This window comes from Gallus gallus, chromosome 12 (assembly GCF_016699485.2).
Source record: "Gallus gallus isolate bGalGal1 chromosome 12, bGalGal1.mat.broiler.GRCg7b, whole genome shotgun sequence".
NCBI lineage: Eukaryota > Metazoa > Chordata > Aves > Galliformes > Phasianidae > Gallus > Gallus gallus.
In genome coordinates this window covers 1,481,595-1,504,623 of record NC_052543.1, presented here as the reverse complement: position 1 = coordinate 1,504,623, position 23,029 = coordinate 1,481,595, and the positions used below count along the sequence as shown (strand labels likewise).

Here is a 23,029-nt window from a genome sequence, read left to right as displayed (position 1 = left end):
AGCATGGAGCCGAATAGCTCCAGGCCCTGCTTTTCTCACCCTGACAACCAACCTGCAAAGAGTAAGAGGGCATGAACAGTCCCAGTACAGGTACACCTTTGCTGAAAGATTGACTGCTGCCAGCATTCATTACACACAGCCATGGAGCACGTGGCAGAGCTCCAGCAGATGCAATGAACGTGGACACCTATATCCTCAGGGGGTGTGTGAGAAGCATCTGCAGAACAAGCACCGTGTCGGAGGCACACACTATCGTTGCTGTGTTTGCTTCCTTGTTTCTGAGGCGGCTGGGAAAAGGAGCAGACTGTGTTTCAGAGGGTTTTCCTTTCCTGCAGCACTGGAGCTGCTGACCTTGGCAGCGGTGACCTGCCACCAGCCTGCTCCCTGGGTTGTGCCAGGCACGGCTGACTCCTGGTGCTCCGCCTGCAGCGGTGTCTGAAGGGTGTTAGATAAACCCATGGGAGAGTTTAAAATAAAAACAAAAAGGTTAATTAATGAGTAATCCCTAAGCAAAACAGAGGGAAACTACATCAGGCTATTCATTTCTGCCATGGTCTGAATGTGCCACTTATTCCCTCTTCTTTACAGTCAGTGGAAAGAAGTGCAACACCGGAGCAAGCGATGTGCCAAAAATGGGTTTAGTACAGTAATACTGATGTTATCTTATGTGCTGCCTGTTGTGCAGTGTGGCTGCAAGGAAAGATACGGTTATTTCTCAGTCAAAGGTTATGGAAACTCTCAGCTGTCCGCAATAGAGAAGCAGCACTTGACTGCAGCCCCATGCGCAGCACAAAAATAGCCGTGCAGGCACTCCAGCAATGCGCAGAGCTGGGGGCAGGCTGGGCGGTGCTGCAGCTGCACGAGGGGGAACTCCTGCTGGATAAAGTTCAGCCTCTCAGACCCCGGGAGTGGGGACCCTAATGGCTGCAAAATGCCTTTCGTTTGGAATATAAAACAAAAGCATTGCGCCACCTGGCTTGGTCGGATGCTGCACAGTCCTGCATTTGCCCAATTCCCTGCAGATCTGACCCAAACAAAGGACTCAGCAGCTGAAACCAAGGAACTCAACTGCAAGGCAGCTAGAGCAGCTGGAAAACCCTCCTTGGGTTTACCCATCGTTAAACAAGTGTCAGCCAGGGAAAAGGAGCCCAGGCTCACAACAGCATAGCAGAAGGTTGTCTGGTGGAAACAACAGAGCTCCATCCAAAGGATGGCCCTGCTTGCTCAGCTTAATCGGAAAACAAGCTCGGACAAAACTCCCAGGTGGAATAAGCACTTCTGAGTGCTTATCTTGATTCTTCTGTTCCGTATGCCCGCACCTGACCGCGCCTGCCTAACAGACTGCACCTCCCCGGGCCTCCAAGCTCAGGCAGAACCTCATCACTCTGAGCAGTGCTCTGAATGCACAGACCTGAGCGAACCCCCAGGTTTCCAGCAACACCCTCCATTAACCCCGCTGTAGCTGCTCAGTGCCATAATGCGCGTTGCTTCCAGGAACTCTTAATCCCTGTGCAAAGCCAGCAGCCCGCAGCACAGCAGCTCTGGGACAGGCAGGGACAGGCCCAGCAGAGGCAGGGGTGGGAGCGGTGAGCCCAGCAGGCACCTTCCCACTGGGGGGAGCTGCGTGGGAAGAGAGACACGAGTGGGCAGAAACCACCAAAGGAGAGCTCTGCCCCATCTGTGGGTGCCCAAGGCCATGATATGGGGCCCTGGGCAGCCTGATCTGGGGGGGGTGGGGGGGGGGGGAGACAAGCCCACGGCTGGGGCTGGGGCTTTGAGGTCTCTTCCAGCCCAACCACGCTGTGTTTCTATGATTGATTGTATGATCTTTTCTTCTGCCAGAGGAGCAGCTGGAGGGCCTGGCTCATTTACCAAGCTGCTTCCTGCTGTCCGGGGGGCACTTGGAGCCTGGTTGTACATCAGGCAATGAAGAATCCCTGCACGTTGTGGTTTTGCTGGTTTTTCTTCATTTTTTAAAACCAAAGAGAGAACTTGTAGGATGGCTGCTCCCAAACAGCGTCAGCCCATGGCTGCTGCTCCGAGCTGGAAGCACCAAAATCGGATTTACCTACACTGGGTTTGAGCTCTATCATCCATGCCATGCCAGGGATGCACGCCCTGCTCCAGAGCAGCACTGGTGATGTGGTGTCTGTGTGCACCACGCCATCCCCCTTCATGCCATGGGCAGCAAAGCCTCCTAATGCAGGAAAGGCTGTGGTTACATGGAGTCAATTCAGATGCTGAAAAATAAAGCCAGTGAAATATTACTAGTCCAGGTGGAATCACAGGGAGTTAAGGAGGGTTATGTAAAGCACCAGGGCACCTCCATAAGCTGTCCTGTGCTCCAGGGGATGCACACAGAGCCGGACCTTCCATTAGCTGTTCCCCAAAGGAAGAGAAGCTCATCTTGTAGCTCTAGGGCAACACTGGAGCTTCCTCCACCCCTGCTCACCCCCAGCTCCGGGCACCAAATGGGCTTCTGTATGGCCGAACGCTTCCTGTAGCCACAGCCCAGGGCTATGCAGTGGGTTCGGTCCCAGCCCTGGGTGTGCCGCTGTGCACGCACCTCAAGGAAGCGATACTGACACCAACACCACACCGACCTCAGCCGTGCAATTTCCTCATTGCAGGAAACATCATCATGCAGAGATTAGCATGTAATGCTCCGTGCTTATAAAATAACCCCTTTCTTTTCATGTGACGACTCCTGTCAGTGATTAACATTTAAGAAGCTGCACTTTGTTAACAAAGGGCTCAAAGCACCAGATGATAAGCAGTACGGTTACGGCGCTCGTGGTACTGTGATCTGAGCCCCACCTCCTGCACAGCACACGGGGATGGTGGGCGCCCGCTGGAGAGAGCCCGGCACAGAGTGAAAAGCCTGCGAAGGTAAAGCGAAATCTCACGTGGCATTTAAGCACAAGCTAAAGAATTTCCTCATTCAGATCCCTATGTCAGCTCTCAGGGGAAATCACAGCAGCGACCCCAAAACTCTGCCCGTCGCTCTGCACAGCGCACGCACGGAGGGAGGGATCCGAGCCACCCCGGGCACACCGCTGCTCCCAGCCTCCAACCTGGGCCGTGCGGACGGCATGGGAGGTGACCGACCCCAAATCCTCCACGCACACTCACTGACCTCATCCCTCAGATACACAGGCTGATGGAATTACACGGCGAGCCCCGAAAACCCACCATCCCCCGTGGCACGAGGCACCGTGCAGCCCCGGACGTCCCCGCGGGGACAGCGCGGGGCCGCTGCCACCAACCCGAGCCGTGCACGGAGCTCCGGTGGGGCACCCGCTGCCTCCACGCGGGGCCGGGCCGCGGGACAGAGCGGGGGAGGCAGCGCCGGGACAGCCGGGGCTCCGAGCTAAGCTCGCTGCCGACACAACGCGCTCTCCTTCCGCTCCCCCCTCCCGCCGCTCCGGCCGCTTCCAGCCCAAGGTCTGCAAAATGGCTCCGGCGCTCCCCCTGGCCCCGCACTCCCGGGCTATTTGCGGGATCTGCTTCGTGCGATGGGCGCTGCCCGCTCCGCGCACCTCTCTGCAGCGAGACCGCGGGGCGCGGCGGGCGGGCGGGGGCTGCTGGGCCGGGGCCGGGGCTGGGGCTGGGGCCGGTCCCGCCCCCGCTCCGCGCAGAGCCGCGGGCAGCTCCGCGGGGCCCGGGCCGAGGAGCGGCGCCGATGTGGGGCTGCCGGCGCCCTCCGGGCCGGCACTGCCGAGGTACGGAGCGGGGTGCGCCGAGGGCTGCTGATGGCGCCGCGCGAGGGGAGAACCGCGGCCCCGCCGACCCCTCCCGGAGCCCCGCAGGAGCCCTACAGGAGCTGCGGACTGCCCGGGGGTCGCGGCTCGTGCTGGCGGGGGGACGCGAGGCGCACTCCGGGCAGAGCAGCGTGCGACGGCTGTTGCTGCCCGGGTTATTTCTGGGAAACGGGCTGCCAGGGAGGGACGAGCTGCGGACGGTGTATTTGTGCTCTGCGGGCAGCGATGCTTTTTTTGTTGGATGATCATAAAATCAGCGCTCGGGAAGGCGCGTCCCGACCTGCCGCTCTCCTTCCGAGCTCCCGATGGCAACGCCACGAGTGCACGCAGCCTCCTCGGCCCCGCTGCGGGCTGCCTGCGCGCTCCCGGCGCTGGGCTCCGATTTCGGGCGGCCCCGTGTGGGACCAGCGGTTGGGCCGGCTGCTCCTCGGAGGGCCGTTCCGTCGGGACGTGCTGTGATTTTGGGGTCTGGCACCGTCGTAGCGCCGCGCAGGCTGGCGGTGAAACTTCCGAAGGTGGGCTCAGCCTCGGGCGCGTTGGGGTCCCTCACACCTTTCCAGGAAAAGCGAATGGTGAAGGTTGGGGGTGGACCTGGCACCTCTCCTGCAGCCGTGGGGCAGGACAGGGAAGCACAAAGGTGGATTCTTTAGAATTCATTTAGAATTAACCCTTCTATCTATACCAGATAGGGATGGGCGAGTGTGAGGTGAAGCCAAACACAACCGGGGGCGACCCCGTTCGGGTCGGTTGGTTTCGTGCAGCTTTGTGGAGAGCTGATGGACAGTGGGAGGGCGGTGGTGAGCAACGGCTGAAGGATGGTGGTGAGCAACAGCGGGCAGTGGGCTCCTGGTGAGAGTCCAGCGTGTCACAGTGTTCCAGCAAGTTGGCTCCGTGTGGCCTTACTCAGCTGCGAGGCACTCCCATAATTATGGCTGCAATTAAAAGCAATAGCATCCATTTACATAAGGTCCCAGGCGTTTTTAGCCATCATCTAATGAGACCATCTGTGTGGGGATGGCTGTGCCGGATGAAGGCATGACGCAGGGAGTGTTTCAGGGAGGGTTTTTGTTGGGGAGCTTTGCTGAGGTCATGGAAGGAAGGGTCTGCCTGGGCTGAGAGAAACAGGACGTTTTGTTAGGAAAAAGGGCCAAGTTTTGTAAACGCAGCCCAGCGGTGGGGTGTTGTTGAGTGAGATGGAGTGCTTTTAGCAGTTTATTTTTTGTGTCATCCATCTGATTTTAAAAAAGATGGGCTTGGTTGCACCAGCATTTTGCTCAATTTGGTTGCATCAGTGTTCCTTCTGCTCTTCTCAGTGACAGATGTGGTCAGTCCAGCTGCTGATGAAGCACTACGGCTGTGTCCCAAATTGCTCCCCAAAGTTACGTGGTTCCCTCAGTGCTTAAACCGTGCACACATTGTGCTGCCCACAGCCCCTTGTCTCAGCAGTGAGTTTAAACTGCAGGCTGTAAACGCTGTGCAGTGCCACAGGGAGGGTTTCTGCTTTCTTCTGAAGGAAAAGACCTTGAGGGGTGCTCTCACCATCTCACTCTGCATGTTAGTTTTCTTTTTTCTTTTAATTGACAAACTACAATGGAGGCTTGTTGTCCTGGTGGGCAGGTGCTTGGGAAGTCACAAGGCAAGTGGCACAGAAGGGGGCAAAACGCAGCAGAGGAAGCAGCAGCCCCAGATGTGGGAAGTTCCCGGAGTCTGCTCTGCTTTTCCCCAAAAGCCTTTTTTGTCCCATTTTGGTCAGTAATTGTCCGCCAGCCTTTCGTCGCATCCACCGTGCTTGACGTGCAGTCTCTGAGAGCGTAAGAGGTGGTGGTGGGTCGATGGTTGAACTGGGTGGTCTTAGTGGTCTTTTCCAGCCTTGATGATTCTACGATTCTGATTCTGTGAGTAATTAAATCCTACAAGAGAGTAAAAGAGAACAAAGGGCTCTGAATGTGCTGTCTTGCTGGCTCTTTGGTGACTGAAATGGATTCCCGTTTTTATGCAGTTTCTATTAGGCACTCCCAGTGAGGACATGGGATGGTGTCACCCGCCGCTCCTCACGTTGCTGTCTGCAAGGGCTGGGGTGTGCTTTGGTGTGCTTTGGTTGTGCAGAGGGGTGTTTCTGGATGTCGACATCCCTACTGCTGGAGGTGTGAGCCCACGTGCTGCAGGGAACCCTCTCCATGCGCAGCAATGGTGGTGGGGCCTGAATGCCAGCAGTGCGTCTCCTAATTGCGACCGGCTTTCCTCCACGTGGCGGATAGAAGGGATCCTTAGTAATGCTTTGCTAAGAAGGTGGGATGCAGAGCTGGCTGCACGTGTGTGGTGCCCCTGGGCTGCCTCAGTGTGGGTCTGCCGGCGCTTGCTTTGCTCCTCAGTGCTTGTGGCTGTGCAAGTGGGAAGGTTTCCTTAAACAGCCAGAAATGCTCACTGCTGGATTACAGCCCCAGCCTGCCAGTGGGTAGTTTATATGAACTGATGCAAGGGACAAAATATTTGTGGGGGTTTATTTAGAGTTAAAAGCTTCCATATGGCTGCACGCCCCTCTTCTGACATAAGTCAATCAAGGAGCACAACAAATTTGGGTTGTTTTAATGCATCTGAAATTGCTTCTGACAGTTACTGCCGCCACAACAACGTTTAGGTTTCAGCCTGCCATTTGATTCCTGTTGTGATGGTGCATCCCTGGAGATCCCACCAGTGCTGTCAGTCAGTAGCAGCGCTGTGTGGCAGCCCTGTGACACCCACCTGCTGCCTTCAGAACGGGAACAAAGAGAAGAGCTTTGTGGGCTTTCCGTTACCGGTGTGGGGGGTTTCAGGGGCTCGTGGCCTCTTGCCAGCCTGTCTGGTTGCTACCGCTGCTGCCCCGTGTGCCGTATGCTTTCAGCTTATGTTAATAATGGATTGTCTGAGTGGGTATTGACACGTCCTGGTGCCACAGCCCCTCCCACGTGCTGTACGTGCTGGGGTGTCGCTCTCTCCCTTCTGGCGCTGCTCGTTATGCTTTGCTTTCTCTGCAGAGATTTGTGCTTAGGCAAAGTTCTTTTTAGGAGAACAAGGAGAATGAAGGGGTTTTGCTTGTAAAAGCAAACATAGAAGGTTTCTGTGCTGGTGTTACGACGGTAACTGTCATTTGGTGACTGTTTCCCCTTTGCAACAGATTTTGTTTGCAGTCTTTGTGTTGTTTAGCCTGCCTGTGCTTCATCAATCAGATTATTTTGGCTGCTGTAATTTTATTATCCTTATTAAGCTTCCTCATCATATTGTTTCTGTTAGCCTCAGGAGGCTGATAAGCCCTCCAGCTGTACTTGCAGAGCACACCAAGAAGGAGCAATGTGCCCTGCAGGCTCTGAAGGCAGATTGGCTGGTGATAGGGATCTCAGTCCGTCTGGTGCTGTTTCACCTTCCCTGCTAGGTTTTAGGCTACCTGCTCTTACTGACAGCACTGCAGCTTGCTAAAATGACATTAATTTGATGTAGTTTTTTGTAAGTTGTGCCATCGGTTGCTTCTGAGCAGCTTTGCTCCAGCTGTGTCTGTGTGCTGGGGGAGCACGCTCCCTTCTCACAGCGCTTCAGAACACTTCCAGGGGCCGTTGGTGTCACGTACACTGCTGGGAGCTTTTTTTTCCTCGTGTCACTGTCGGTTTTCCACACAGCCTGAGTTATTGTCAACAGATGCCTTCTGGGGGCATGCGTGAAACTGGGTCTGTCTGTGTGTGTGGGCAGAGGACTGCAGGCCCGGCTGCTGCCCCCTGAGCTCATTTGCTCTTGCTTCTGTTGCTGTGGGCTTTCATTAACGGCCTGCTTACCCCATATGGTAATACATGCTGCGTGCTGTGCTCTGCCAGACCTTCACATCTCACCCCCTTGGTGTGTGTGCTCCAGCCCAGCAACAAGTCCTGTCCTTCTCACAGCAGGACAGCGAACAGCCTCAGCTCTGCAACCCCACCTCGCTCCAGGTGCTTTCCGGTGGGCCTCTGTCAATGTCTTTATGGCACCAACATTTTCAGAGAACCCCATTCTTGTTCTCAGTCTCCTCCCTGCGCAGTCACTGCCGCTTCTGTCGTCTCCTTGTTTTGGCTTTTAGGACTTCTCCCACCCCCAGCCTGCATTTCCTCCTCCTCCCACAACGTGACCTTGCCTTGCTCTTTTTTCCCGTGCCCTATTTCAGGCATTCACATGGCTGCAGCTTCTATTATGTGCTGATGACTCACAGATGCACTGTATACCTTTGACGGTTTGCTTCATCCAGACCATCATCTGTCTTTCTGCTGCTGTTTTTCTCTTTGGTTTCTCCATGAGAAATAACAATATTTCAAGCCCCAAAACCCCTTATGGTGCTTCTTAAGTTCTCTTTATCTCTTGGCTTTAATGCTGTGCCATCTGATGAGGAGCTTCATCCCAAAGCCTTTAGGATATTCCTTTGTTTCGCTTCACGTGTTTAGATCCCACACAAATGCTGCACATTCTTCACTGTCAGTGTATTTCTTCTTCTGCAGCTCACCATGTAATTTCTCATTCCTAACATGTGTAATAAAGCTTTTTTTCTTCTTCTTCTTCTTTAAAATGGCTGCCCTGGGAAATCCTCCAGCTGAAGGCAGCTGATAGCATTTGCTTTTAAAGATAGGGTTAAGTACTTCAGTTCTTAGAAGGCAGCTGCCCTTGTTCTGCGGTTCTTACATTCTGCAGCACAGATTTGGCTGTTGTAAACAGGTAGCACTCGTGGCACCCTCGCTGAATAAAGGATAGATATGCAAAGGGTGCGCATACATAATAGATGCTGAAATATTAGTGTGACAGTGGCTGCGAGAATAATTCATGAGCCTTTCAGCCTGGAGCAGCCTTTGAGAGGTGCGAGGAGAAACACCCTGGGGAGGCCTGGCGTGCGCCTGTGTTCTCCTGCTGGAACACTTCCCCACCTCCAGGTGAGAGGTGCATGGGGGAAGTGGGTGTGCTGCGGTCCCACGCTTGGAGGAAGAGGAAAGCCTTTCAGGGTGCACCGCCGGCCAGCGGTTGTGCAACGCTGTACGTGCTGTTGCTGTAGTAACAACATCGGACACGGCCAGCACCATGTGTAGGAACGGCTGTGCGCAGCAGGGCTGCCATCCTGGGAACTATTTTCAGTTACCCTCTGGGCACGTGAGTGCAAATGGGCGATTTGTGCAAATGCGGTGGATTTTAATGGCCTTTTGCTCCTCCTGTTGGAAGCAGCCGCCCCCACTTGCACGTGGTTGGAAGTCTTTGGTTGTACAGTAAGCTACAAAGGGTTTCTTAAAACCGGGCTGCACGCAGTAAACATGAATAATGAATGCCGTCTTCCCTTTATCTTGCAACGAAACTGACATGCTTATATACATCAAAACACTAAAATTGCTCTGAAAGGCCATGGTTTTGAGAGTGGTTCACACAAAGATAACAAGGAATGGAGTAACAGTGCAGAAAGGGCTGAGCTAATGTGATCTGCTTCTTCAACAGGGAGCTGTTGGAGAGGGTCCAGAGGAGGGCCGCAGAGATGCTCAGGGGGCTACAGCACCTCCCCTGTGAAGACAGGCTGAGGGAGCTGGGCTTGTTCAGCCTGGAGAAGAGAAGGCTGCGGGGTGACCTCATTGCAGCCTTCCAGGACCTAAAGGGAGCCTACAAACAGCGGGGAAGTCAGTTCTTTACAAGGCTAGATTATGGCAGGACAAGGGGAAATGGTTTTAAGTTGAAGGAGGGAAGATTTGGGTTGGATATCAGCTGGAAGTTCTTCACTATAAGAGTGGTGAGGTGCTGGAACAGCTGCCCAGAGAGGCTGTGGATGCCCCGTGCATCCCTGGAGGTGTTCAAGGCCAGGTTGGATGGGGCCCTGGGCAGCCTGGGCTGGTATTAAACGGGGAGGTTGGTGGCTCTGCCTGTAACAGGGGATTGGAGCTTCATGATCCTTCAGGTCCCTTCCAACCCAAACCATTCTGTGATTCTGTGACTCTATGAAAGGTGTATTTGTTTCGTTTTTTTCTCAGGCTGATGATATTATGATATGATGATATGCACATTCCTGTAGGTGAATGCCTGTGTGTTGCCTAGGATTCTCACGTGATCCCTGCACCACTGACAAGACCTTTCTGCTGGTAACACGTCTGCCCCCAGTTATCTTAGATGGCCTGATAGGTTTATGTGCATACAGTACAATGCATGAGTCCTGCGGAAAGCTATTCAAGGCATTACTGATACAATTCTTGCAGTAAAAACCCTTATGTAGCAAGTGCTTGTTTCCTGATGGCTGGGTCATGGTGGCTTTGAAAACACATCAGCATGCTGGAATCAAGCCAGGCATGCAAGGGGTACGTCATAGTTTTGTATGTACGATGAATACCTGTTATGACGTTTCAGCATATGATAAAGAAAATATAATGAGTGTAAATTAGCGTGGGAATTAGTCTTGTCTGCCACCAGGAAGCGTGGCTGGGGCTCCTGATGGCTGAGCACTGCCAGACCTGCCCTGCTGTCAGCTCTGGTAGAAGAGACCGGAGCTTGTTTGCTCGCCCATTTACTTTATACCACTGTCTTCTGCTTAGAATTGCATTTTGGGTTTTTTCCCTTATGTATGCTGAGGAATATTACTTCGTTTCAGCTTAAGGGATCTCCCTAGCGTGTGTACTTATATGGCTTTGCCCTCTGGGATCTAGGGTGTTGCTTAAGTCTATTCCCCAATTAGCACCAAAGGTCTTCTTGTTCCCAGTAGTACCTCATTCTCATCTGAAGCATGATTACATCTTTTTTCACCCTGAGCATCTTTGGTGGATTGCTTTGTAGCCAGGAGGTCTAAGAATAAAACAGGCTTTCGTAAAAATAACTTCTGCAAGTGTGTGTTGTTGTGGGCAGGTCTTTTGTCCAGTCCTGGTTCCTTCAGCTGTGCTTATCTTCGATGTAGCAGGTCTGCTTCAAGAGAGTTGGAACTCTTTTCCATTTAGACAGCGATACAAAATAGGATATGGAGTGAATGGTGTCAGTAATGCACTTATTTCTTCTCAAAAGAAATGGAGTGACTGCTATCACAAGATCCAGTCCTCATGATTATGGTTGGTTTTGAACCGGGTGCTGCTGGAAGGACGTGTGGAGATGGTATGGGGAACCTGCTGAACTCGTAGTGTGGGATGCTTGACATTTTGGGGGACTTAGTGGGCTATTTCTCATTGCCTGTCAGTTTGATGCCTGTGATATTACGCTGAATGGGAAAATAAAAAGGATGGCACCTTTGTTTGTGAAGAAGACGGTATCTTGAGGAGATGGGAAATGTTCATTTCAGGTGTTGACGTGGGTCCTGGGAAACTGAACTGAGAAGGTGTGAATCAGTGTATGTCAGTGTGTGTCATTTTGCTAATGTGCTGTTACAGCTCTCCGGCCCGGTTGCTCACTGTGCTTGCAAGGGAATTCTCCCTGTTCCGTGTGAGAAGCTGTGTGTGAAGTTTTTTCAGCCACGAGGGATCCCTTCTGCAGGATGGCAGCTCCCAAAACATTGCCTTTGTCATCATCCAGGAGCTCAGGATTAGCCCAGGAGGAAGAGCCACCTTCTCAGTTCCTTTCTGAGCAGGGTGAGTTGGCTCTTGCCTTACAAAGGTGACAACATCCCTATGCAGCTCATTAAAGACATCTCTTCCACACAAAGAAAAACCTGCTGGGCTTGATCCGTACTCCAGGAATATGGGAATTACCCAGGGGAGGGACAGCCTGTTCCCTGCAGAGGTGCTGATGTCATAGGGGATGTCATTGAGTAGGCCAAGCGTCCCACCTGCTCTGCGCTAGTTTTGGTCATTAGAGTTGCAATGCAGTGCGGGTACAAGCTTGGATTGGATGCTGTCATTTACCCTCCAACTGCAGCTTCTCACCTCGGAATAGCACTGCAGCGCCTGCTTGGTCAAAAGAAGATCAGCGCTATTGCTTGTAAGAGGTGTGGGAGAATTCTCTCCCATTCCACCCAAAATCCAGTTTTGAAATGTTGGAGCGTTGTTGCTTGTGAACAGAAAGGGTGAAGCATAGCTGTGTGTTTGGTCACCACCTCTTCTAATTGGCTCGCAGTGTTGCAATGGCCTTGTATATTAGATAGCTGTTGCTGGCTGTCCTCGGGTCATTTAGCTGAATTACTCAGTGATCCTCTAATCCTCCTTCCAGCTGCATAGATTGGGCCAATGAAGGACCACCGCAAGCCTGCTAAAGGTAGATGTGACATCATTTTCTAATTAAAATAAAAACCCATTATAGCTGGAATAGGCATTATGCTGTGCGCTTCATACAAATGTTGTGGCTGGAGCACAGCAGGCTGCCAGTTAGCTGCAGGCAGCCACCCGGTCAGCCTGGAAACGGAGCCTGGCGCGAGCACCAGATATGTGTGGGCCTGAAGACCGTGCTGGTGCGTGTCTGTCTTTCTGAAATCGTCTTTGTGCTGATGGTCTTTGCAGATTCTGTGTTCTGCTGTGCCTCCTTGCATTGCTTTCCAATAAGCTCGTGTTGTGCTGTGCGGCTGAGGTTGCTGAGAGCGGTTGTAAGCTGTAGAATGCCAGTGTATCCACACAGCTTCTTGGAGGGGGCGTATGGGCTCATGCGTCTCTTCTCACCAGTGCAATATGTAGAAAATGAAGGTCCCTGTTAAAGATGGGGTAATTGTTCCTTCTGGCTGGAACAGCAGCACGCCGGTTGCAATGGAGAACACTTGGATGGGGAGCTTTGCTGCTATTTAGTGTGTGTGGAAGTTGGCTGCTGCCCGTTTCCTCAGAGCACGGAGTAAATAACTGACACTGCAGGGGAAAAGTGCACCTCGTGGCACCGTGGAAAGAAAATGCTTTAGAGAAATGGAAGTGCTTGGTTAGTGATGAAGTCTCGCTTGTCAGTGTTTGCTGTCTGCAAAGCCATGAGACGGTTCTGTGCTTCTGATGCTGTGTGCTCCTCTCCGCACTAAAATATGATGTCTGATCTTTTTTTTTTTTTTTTTTTTTTCCAGTTGGTTGAGGGGAAAAAACCCTCAGTATTAGCAGGCGGGCTTTTCTCCCCTGTCTTTTTCTGTAACCTTCAGTGCTGCCTGGGGCGCTCAGAAGCCCGGAGCTGGCGCGTTTCACCCCAGTACTCCGGGAGGCTTTGCTACCTCGCGGCGGTTTCTGAACGGCAAGAGCTCATGACTTAATTTTTGCAGGGGAATGGCGTGGGTTCGGGCCATCTGGTGCAGCTGGCCGTGCTTCAGCTCCCACCCCAGAGGTTTAAAGCCGGCGGCGGGGGATGCTGGGGCGCACGGCCGGCAATGGCAGCGCCGCGGGGCGCCGGGCGGTGTTAGGGCGCCCCCTGCCGGTGTTAGAGCGCCCCCTGCCGGCCGCGCGATGGGCCGTCCTCCTGGGCGGGGGCAACGCGGGGTTGCGCAGAGGGAGGAGGAGGGGGGCTGTGCCGGGGATGGACGGGCGGTGGAAAGCGGCGTTCCCAACGCTCCGCGGTTGTGGGAGTGTTCGGGTTGCGTCGTGCTTGTGAACGCATAACATGATGTACCTCGTTATCTTAACGTCCAGTGGTTTTCTACGTGTCGTTGGCTTATGGTGCTCAGTTTCGTGGAATCATAGGATCCTTAGAGCTGGAACGGCCCTTAGAGGCCGTATAGTCCAACTCCCCTGCAATGAGCAGAGACACCACAGCCAGGTCAGGCTGCACGGGGCCTGGTCCAGCCTTGCCTTGAAAGTCTCCAGGGATGGGGCAGCAACCGCAACCCGCTCCAGTGCCTCACCACCCCCACTGTAAAAAACATTTCCCTTATATCTAACCTAAATCTACCTTCTTTAAGCTTGAAACCGTTTCCCCTTGTCCTGTCGCAACAGACCGTGCTAAAGAGTCTGTCCCCTTCTTTCTTACAGCCCCTTTAGATACTGAAGGCTGCTCTCAGCTCTCCCCGCAGCCCTCTCTTCTCCATCTGCACAGCCCCAGATCTCAGCCTGTCCTCACAGGGAGGTGCTCCATCCCATCGGTCATCTTTGTGGCCCTGGTTTCTTGAAAAGCAGAGCTGACGTTGCAAACCTCTAGTTTAAACACAGGTGATAAGAGGGGCCTGGAAATGTAAAGCTTGTGTTTAGTGGCTTTTTATCTTGAAAGTTCTCCTGTGTGCTCTGTATTTCAGGAACTCCTCAGAATAAGCTGCTTCTTGTTTTGCTGTGAGTGGGAACAGGATACTGTCACAGCCCTTACAGCTCTGAGCGTGCTGAGCCAAAACACTGTGTGCTGATCTGCAGGGCTTGGCTCAGAGCGGCGACTTCTTTGTAAATATCCTGTTTATGCAAACCTAACTCCGTGACCTCTGGCTGTCTGCGTATCCTTTAATCGCTTTACAAATAGCATCTTAAATAGCCAAACTTCTGCACTGCAGACAGGCTTGTGAGCTGGTTTTTCATGACCTGTGTCTGTTGAACTCGGTGCAGTGAGGGCGTGGGCACCCGAAGGACTGGAAGGTCTTCTTTTCCCATCCCATGCAGGGTTTGGTGCTGCTAGAGAAAGGGTGGAAAGGCAGGAGCTGGAGATGCTGGGTGCTTTGTGGGTGTTTGATGGTCTGTCAGACTATAAAGTGACATCCTTAGCAGGGAAATGAGACACATGAAAGTGGTGTGGAGGTACCGCGGAACTCACAGCATACAAGATGATGTTGGGTATTTACAGGTAGAAAGTAGGGTTTCTGTGTGATCAAGCAGAAGCCTTGTTTCGCTCTCCTCTAATTTTTTTTCCTCATCTGGAAGAAATAATTATACCACTTGCTGTCTGCATTAAGCATTAAGAGGTTCCTGCCTCGTCAGGCAGGAGTTTGAAGAGCAAGGAACGCTGGGTTAGTTGGCTTGGGCACCTTTTGTGCCTGAGCAGCAGCTCATTTCCAAGGCCGACTTTCCCTGTGGCATTTTCCCTCTGCAGAGAGTTCTTTTGCAGGTAAGCTTTCAGCTCAGCACGGCCCTGAGAGCCGAAGCTTTGTGTAAAACCCCTCCGAAGAGTAAAGGCTTATTTGTGGTCTCCGTGTAGCAAACAAAGAAGACTCTCCAGCTGCTCACCTGCAGAAACCAGCCCTGCTCCCCAGGCCTTTGTGTTAGGATAGGAGTTGATGAAAATGACTGTGCAGAAGCTGATTGCTATCATTTATCCGGAGTGCACTGAGCCATGTTTATTTGTTTTGTCTTTGTCTGGGAATTCGGTGTAATGCCCTCAAAAAACGTGTTTGAAACAAAACCTCAGGAGTGGCACGGTGTATCTGTATTCACTTTCTCTGTCCTCTCAGTCAAAGAGCACAAAAAAGTCTTATAAGTAAGCTTATCAACAACAAAAGCAGTTTGTCATCAATCGAGGTGAAATAGCAGAAAGCCCAGGATGCTGGGCTTGGAATCCTTAGAGTTGGAAGGGACCCTTAAGGGCCATGTGGCCCAACCCCCCTGCACTGAGCAGGGACACCACAGCTCTAGCAGTGCTCAGAGCCCCTCCAGCCTGACCTTGGCTGTCTGCAGGGATGGAGCACCACCACCTCTCAGGGCAGCCTGTGCCACTGCCTCACCGCCCTTATTGTAAAAGACTTTTTCCTTATATCCAACCTAAATCTCCCTTCTTTAATTTGAAACCATTTCTTCTTGTCCTGTCACCACAGACCCAGCTACAGAGTCTGTCCCCTTCTTTCTTACAGCCCCTTTAGATACTGAAGGCTGCTCTCAGCTCTCCCCTCAGCCTTCTCTTCTCCAGCTGCACAGCCCCGGCTCTCAGCCTGTCCTCACAGAGGCTCCTTCCTCTCTCTGCTCCTTGCTTTCTGACCCTCGCAAAAACACTGGCATAAAAACACAGCGCAGGCCCCAAGGGGAGAAAACCGCGGCCAGTCTTGAAGAGAAGGAAATCAATTCAAGCTCAGGGAGGGTAGATTTAGGTTGGATTTGAGGAGAAAATCTTTTGCAGTGGGGGTGGTGAGGCGCTGGCACACGTTGCCCGGTGATGCGGTTGCTGCCCCATCCATGGAGACTTTCAGGGCGAGGCTGGACCGGGCCCTGTGCGACCTGAGGTAGCTGGGAGTTGGGCCAGACGGCCTTCAGAGCGCCGTCCCGGCTCTAAGGATTCCATCACTCCATCTCCGCGCTGAGGGAAGGGCGGCTCGAGCAGAGGTGGGCCCGCACGGCCCGGCCCCGCCCCGCCCCGCCCGCCGGGCCCGGCCGCGCCTCGAGGGGGGGCGGAGGGAGAACGGAGGGGCGGTTTCAGGAGCCGGGAGGCGGCCGAGGATGGCGGCGGCTGCGTCTCCGGCTCGGGAGCTGACGCAGAACCCGCTGCAGAAGACGTGGGAGCCCTACGACAACGGGCTGCCGGCGGGGCACAGCGCCCAGCGCGGCGGTGAGCGGGGCGGCGGAGCGGGCTGCGGGCGGGGCCGGCGCGGACAGCGCCTCGGAGCGGGCGGCCTGGGCCCTATTGCTCCGGGCGGGGACGAGGCTGGGGTCGGTTTTGATCGCTCCGCTTCGCCTTAAAAACGCGTGTTTGTGCTGAAGTAAGACGGACCGAGGCTCGTCCCCGTGCCCCCCTCCCCGAGTGGCGGCGGCGCTGGGGACAAAAGGGGCTTTGTGGCGGGCTCGCGTTTGTCATGCAGAGGCTGCCGTGCCGCCTCGGGTCGGCCCCGCTCCGAACAAAAGCGGCGCGCTGTGGGCGCTGCTCGGTGCGCGGGTCGTGGCGGAGCGGAGCGGGGCTGTGCTGTGCCAACAAAGGGGCCCTCGGGACGGCCTCGGTGCCCACACGGCGCTTCGGCAGGAATGAATGGGTACAAAGAAAAGGGCCGAGAACAAAAACGGGCCGTTGGTAACCCGGTGGTGTACGCAGCGTTCTCGGGGGAATTGTGCGTTATAAGTCGAGGAGCCTTTTAGCGAGAAAACCGCATTGGGATGTTGGCTTTCTTAATCCTGCTTTTGCTTGGGTTTGCCGTTGCAGTGCGTGTCTGGTACAGCTGGAGCCACGTGTGATCCCCGATGGAGCTGTGAGAAGGAAGGGGACAGGCTCTGCAGCAGGGTCTGTGGTGACAGGACAAGGGAAAATGGTTTCAAATTAAAGAAGGGAGATTTAGGTCGGATATAAGGAAAAAGTCTTTTACAGTGAGAGCGGTGAGGCAGTGGCACAGGCTGCCCTGAGAGGTGGTGGTGCTCCGTCCCTGCAGACAGCCAAGGTCAGGCTGGAGGGGCTCTGAGCGCTGCTGGAGCTGTGGTGTCCCTGCTCAGTGCAGGGGGGTTGGGCCACATGGCCCTTAAGGGTCCCTTCCAACTCTAAGCAATTCTGTGGTTCCACGGTAATTGCAGACAGCCTAGAGAGGGGCAGGACTCACTCTTCCTTTGCAAAAGCCACCTCTCTTGCTCCCACACACTGAAAGGGTGTTGCAGCTTTTCCTGCACAGTGTGTCACACAGTTCTCTGATGAGCAGTAGGACCTGTAGGCCCAGCACTGAGCTGCAGGACCCCCCCCAACTGAGGGTGTGGGGGCAGTGCCAGGCTGGCCAGCTCCAACCCTCTGCTGCTGCAGGACCCTGTGTTCAGTGGTGTGCTGCAGGAGCTGCCAGTCTGAGGTGGGTTTTGTGTACTCAGGAGCAGCTTTCCAGGGGAGATGCTGAAGCTAGTTGCTCTGACATCTTCTATGTTTCTTGGCTTCAGCAGGAGACACTCTTAAAGTTCCTTTTTCGTTGGGTTTTTAGTTCATCTTAAGCAAGACAAACTCTTAAATTGGCTTAAGCAAGATAAACTCTTAAAGTTCCTTTTTTGTTGGGTTTTTAGTTCATCATTCCAGCTAATCACATTTATCTGCACCGCTTGTTAGTCTTCCTTTATTTTTCTAGGAGATGGCAGAGCAGAACTGTGCCCAGTTCTGTGGAGGACACAGCAGAGCCATGTATGAAGGGGCTGACCTGCACTAATTGTTCTTTCAGTGATTTTCTGAAAGTTGTAACGCCTGTAATTGCCTGAGGAGGAGGAAACCTGGTGAGGTGTGTCTGGGTTGTAGCTGTCACAGCTTGGAAGTGCTGGTTCTTTTTGTCTGAGGATCTTGAGGTCTTTGAGGAGCATGGAGTTCTGAGTGCATGTGGCGTGCCCAGCAGACTGCACTGCTACAGCTGGTGAGACCAGGCAAGCAGAGGGAAAACTGCTCCAAAGGACCAACCCAATTAATACTTGCATGTGGTGGAGGTGTTCATTCTTACTGATAGCTGCCCCTTAACTTTTATGGTCTTGGCATCAGCTGTCGGATTGTGACAAGAATGGGCTACAAGCACAGACATTGTAAATGAACAGCAAAGTATACTACAGCAAAAGTTGCAGAGGATGTTTATAGAGCAGTAGATAAGCTCTGAGCTTCCTGTGGTTTAAGGATTGTTCCCCCCAACTGCAGCTTGCAGCTTTTGTTTCCCCAGAGCTGGAATTCGGTCGTTCTCATGAGTCTTATTTGCTGTTCAAACAGCAGAGTGAATGTACCTCAGGTCCAAAAGGAAAAGAGCCGTATCAAATGAAGGCTGCCTTTCGTAAGAGCTGGCACTGCTTTTAGGTATCTGTAGTCCCAGGTAGAGAAAATGAATGAGGTGAGGACAACACATAGCTGAAGCTGAGGGTCAGGATGTATGATGGGGCCATCACTGGCAGTATCGAAGCTGTAGGAAGCAAATGTTGGCCCACAGCAAGCAAGTGGTGGCACGAGGCCAGAGGACAAATAGAAGTCCCTCATGCCAAAGTGGTGCTGGAAACTGGGATTTTGAGAAAACAGAGGAGAAACAAAGGGAAGATGATGGACTTCTTCAGGTACAGGCGGTGGGACGGAGAGCACCAGGATGGGGAACTTTGCCTTGTGAGATGCAGAGAAGAGTGACTGTCATTATTGATCAGCAAGGAAAAAATGGTTTAGTAATAGTCAGATTGGGTAAGGAATACAGGGGAACATGTAGGGCTACTGTGATTTGAAAGGGTGGTTGTGTTGGCATACAACTAAAGATAGCTGTATGTGAGCCTCTGAATAGCACAGAAGTTTTGGGATGCAGGCTTTGAGTTGAGCTCCATTGAAACAGCAGGAATCTTTCAGTGAACTTGATGGCTGACTGCAGCAGCTTAGTACAAAAGTCCTTCTTGCCATGCATGTTGACTTGAAAAATTAGCATGAATGATGGGAAGAAGTCTCATTTTAGGTGAAAAAGGACAATTGATGATCCAGTAGGCAGTAGCTGGCCTTTTAAAAGATCTCCTCTGCCACTGATTTCATAAGATGCAGATTTGGAAGGCTGATGAAATTCTGGGCAGCGTCCCACTTAAGTTTCAAAACCTTCTTCTGCATCTTGCATTATTTCACAATGCAGTCATAAGAAGCAGCACGAATTGAGCGTGCAGTTTCTTTTTTCCTTAACTGTTGAGTGTTGATCATCAGAGTGGTGGGCGGCTGTAATCTTACACTGAGATGCATCCTGCTGTCTCGTATGTATTTAACTTATTTAGTTTTTAACTGGGATAATGACTTTGCTTAAATTGTGATACTTGATTTTAAAGTGCTGTCCCTTGTGCTTTAACGTGTTGTCACTTGGCCACTGTCCTTTGTGGAGTGGTGCTTTCTGTGTGCTTTTTTTCCTTAGAGTGAGAGGATACGAGGTGTGTCTGCAACTTGCACTTCCATGACTGCTTTCCTGCTGTAAGTTCTGTTTACGTTGGGGCAGATGGTGGTGAGTTGCTGTGCAAAGGGAAGGAGGGTATTGTGCCACTGGAAAAAGGGTTAAACTAAAGAGGGTTGTTCTTTTTTTTTTTACTTCAGAAGTTAGAAGCTGCTAGTGTGGTGGCTTTTCTGTTTGGTTGGTTTTGTGTTTTTTTTTAATCAGTTCACATCCTGGTGTCAGACATTTCCCTGGAGGCATTCAAGGCCAGGCTGGATGTGGATGTGGCAGCCAGGTCTGGTGGTTGGGAACCCTGCACGTGGCAGGGGGGTTGCCCTTGGTTTTGCAAAGTGGAGTTTTGCTCCACTCTGGGCACATTACCAAAAGCCAAATGTTCTGTGAAATGGCAAAGTTGGTGTCATCAGAGGGAGAAGAGAACCGAGGCAGTCTGGACATGTTGTCCGTTGGGAAATTGTGCTTTGTGTGGGTGAAGTAGCTTGCTTGAGTCACACAGGTCCCTTGGAAAGCAGGTGGACCCAAGGCAGTGTGCATAACCTTTCCACGCAGATCCTTCTTCATCGTTGCTTTTCAACTCCTTATTTCCCTGCTTACTCTGGAAGATGGTGTAAAACTCAAAGTGGCTATTTCAGATGAAGGACCTTTCAAATTGGCTTCAAGGAACGATGTCTTCCCTTAAAACTTTTCATATCTCAGGGTGTTCTCTCATCCCATGGTTTTATTTTTTTGCTCTTAAAACCAACAGCAGAACCATTACGCTCAGTGAGTTTTGTCCTCTTTGTGCCTCTCAGACCTTGTTTCCCCACAGCCTGCTTGCTTTCTTCCATCCAGGGAGCGGAGTGGAAGATGGACAAGAAACCATGGTCCTTCTTGTTAGCAGGCTTGGGCACAGGAGAGCTGACTTTGAGGGCTGTTATCAGTTTTTCTGGACCCTTGCATCTGTATGGGTGGGTCTGGGTTAGTTTACACTCCATTGCATTCAATGCATGGAGTAGCAGTCTCTATAATGGATTTGAGGTTCGGTGCAGCTTTTGCTCTCTTTCTCCCTTGAGAAGTGGTCTGTATTTTTCTTTTTTCTTCTATCTTTTTTTTGTTTTCATTGTGATTTTAAGAAAGCACATCTGTCTCTGCTGATCTGTCTGTTCTTATCTGATGGGTTTGTTGCCCAAGATTCACGCATATGACACAGTGGGGTGGGACCCAGCCCAGGGTTTGGGAATCTCAGGCAATCACAGTGCAACAGCTTGATCACACTTCCCAGCATGACGTTTTGGTGTGGTGTTTTGGAACAAACTGGCTCTGCTATCAGGGGATTGAGGAAAGTGATGCATGTGTGGATTGTGGTACGTGAGTTAATTCCCTTTGAAATGTGGGATGGGGGACCTGTGAACTTTAATATCTGTACTGTCTTTTTCCTTTTAGGCAGTTCCTTGTATCAGTGATAGATTCATGCAAGGTATCCATAGTTCTGCACCATCAGAGTGTTAAAAAACTTGTTATTTGAAAGGAATGCCTCAAGGTGTTCAGACTGCAGCTGTAAACTCCTCCTACTTTGGATGGTGTTTTTATTTTTCTAATTACAAACTCTGCCTCTGATTTGGGAGAGTTTGTCCTTATCCGTGCATCAGATTATTGTGCTGAATTGCCTGGAATACTTGTGCTCCATGCCTCCTGTCAGCCAACCAAGGGCTTTGAAATGGGGCTGTTGTTAATAGTATTTAAAGAGAAAGTGATAAACAGGGAGCACCGTGTCGCACCAACGTATATTAAGTTGCATCTGTCATGCTTCTTGCTTTGCTCAAAACCAAGAAAAGCTTGGGCAGCACTGAGATGCTGTCTTAGGGATTTGAAAACGGTGCACGCCTTGCTGTTTCCTTTCAATGCAAGCACTGGGCCGAGGTGGACGGGGCTGTTAGACATCAGTGACTTTCTTGCTGTTGTTTTTGTGTGTCTTGAAACATGGATGCAAATACATGGGTTTCTCATCTTCTGCCCGTATGCAGCTCACGTGTCCAGCACTGCACTGTCACTGTTCTGCCCTCCTAAAATTCCACTCAGCCTGCGAATCTCGGTCACTGTGCTGCTGAGGAAACCCCCTGAAGGAGGGGAGCGTTATGCATGAGCTGCTTGAATGGTCACTGCCTTGGAGAGCACATGGAGTTGTCATTTTCCACTGCCACGTGAGCCTTTGTTCTGGGGAAATATACTGGTAAATAACCCCTATCTTGTTTTTCCCTTTCAGTATGTATGACCAACTGCCCTACGCTGATTGTCATGGTGGGTCTGCCAGCAAGAGGGAAAACCTACATCTCAAAAAAGCTGACACGCTACTTAAATTGGATTGGAGTGCCTACAAAAGGTGATGGACTTAATTTTGTTTGCAGGGCTGAGGTTCAGTGTTTTATCAGCCTAATTCCCAATGATTTTATTGCCTGGTGTGACTGCTGGCTGCTCGGACTCCTGCTTTGTTGTTGTGTTTGTTTATTTTTGCAGCACTGGCATACACAGGTTCTCTGTTCTGTTCTGGTGTTCCTTGATCATACTCTGGTGGCTGTACGTTTACCTCCATGTTGTAACAGATGGCTAAGTCAACTTTGCCCTTATCCTTAGCACTTAGGTTCTTCAGCTGCCTTATTTTTAACCCTCCTCTGCGTTGGGCTGAAAAGGAAACACCTTTGTGAGCGGAGCAGCAGTCAGCACTTCTGGGTTAAAGTTCTGGCTTCTCCATTTCCTTTGTGAACTTTGTGCGGTGTGTAATTTATGTGTAACGTTTAATTGTATTTGTGGAATGGATTGCAGATCTGTCTTTGAACGTTACGACCCCATGGTACAGAACTGGCTGCTTATTATCACTCTTAAGGACTTAATACGTGTATTTGAGGAGGAGAGGCTTAGACTAGTTCTGCCAGTGATGTGTGCTGTTTCATTCCTGAGCAAGACCTAAATCCATTTGAGGTTCTGAGTCCAGATGAAGAGCTGTGTTTAAATTGCTGTTGGATTCTAGGATGTAGGTTTTGGAGTTAATGCCTTCTTAAACTCTTAGAAAGTTATCTAACGTGTTTTGTTTAATTGAGACATCATGGAGAAGGTTATATTATTTGAGTGTGGGAGTCTACAGCGTTGTTATGATCACTTCTAGTAAGTTCTTCTTGTCACACTGGTGCACCCTTCTGGTGTGCAGTATCCAATTTTTAGGGGCTTGAGTTTTGTCCATTAGGCTGCCATTGAATAGAGGTCTAAAGATGTTAGCCTATATCCAAACGGATTTAAATGCATGTTAGATGCATACATGCACATATGTTCAATATACGTGTTGTGTGTTTATATCAGTGTGTTGAGCTTTGTGAGCTTTGCAACGCAGAAACGTAGTACTGGATGGTGAACTATTGTTTGTGTCATCAGTGATGTAATTTTACTGAAGCTGAGACCAATTTAAGGTACCTTCCTGCAGGACTAGATGGCACACTGCCTCCTGCGTCCAGTTGTTTGGACTCAGTGAGTGATATGTGGTAACTGTATTCCTAACATCTGTTATCGTACGGCTCTTAATGCCTTGAAATTAGCGTGTACTTAATACAGTAAGCATCCTTATCCTCTGAGGCAGATGGTTAAAACTATTAGTTTATGTAAAGCAGGGAAAAGACAA

The 23,029-nt window shown here is 51.5% G+C and overlaps 1 protein-coding gene across 21 annotated transcripts in view; it reads left to right on the top strand.

The window, feature by feature from the left end:
* Window positions 1–2,810: 2,810 nt before the first annotated feature.
* Window positions 2,811–23,029, top strand: part of PFKFB4 (6-phosphofructo-2-kinase/fructose-2,6-biphosphatase 4) — a 43,252-nt gene continuing 23,033 nt past the window's right edge. For 5 of the 21 annotated variants that reach the window (XR_001468547.3, XM_025154551.3, XM_046900205.1 and 2 more), the window contains exons 1-2: window positions 3,633–4,276; window positions 21,626–21,742. Coding sequence is in view for 19 of the 21 variants with exons in the window: in XM_025154551.3 (XP_025010319.2) it covers window positions 4,003–4,276; window positions 21,626–21,742 (391 nt within the window). In the remaining 2 variants the exon portion in view is untranslated. Of the gene's footprint in view, window positions 2,890–3,325; window positions 3,445–3,632; window positions 4,277–11,128; window positions 11,327–11,856; window positions 11,949–15,973; window positions 16,255–17,536; window positions 19,407–20,805; window positions 20,840–21,625; window positions 21,743–23,029 lie in introns of those variants that run through there. The other 16 variants (XR_005839286.2, XM_015292801.4, XM_015292805.4 and 13 more) reach the window with 11 other exon arrangements.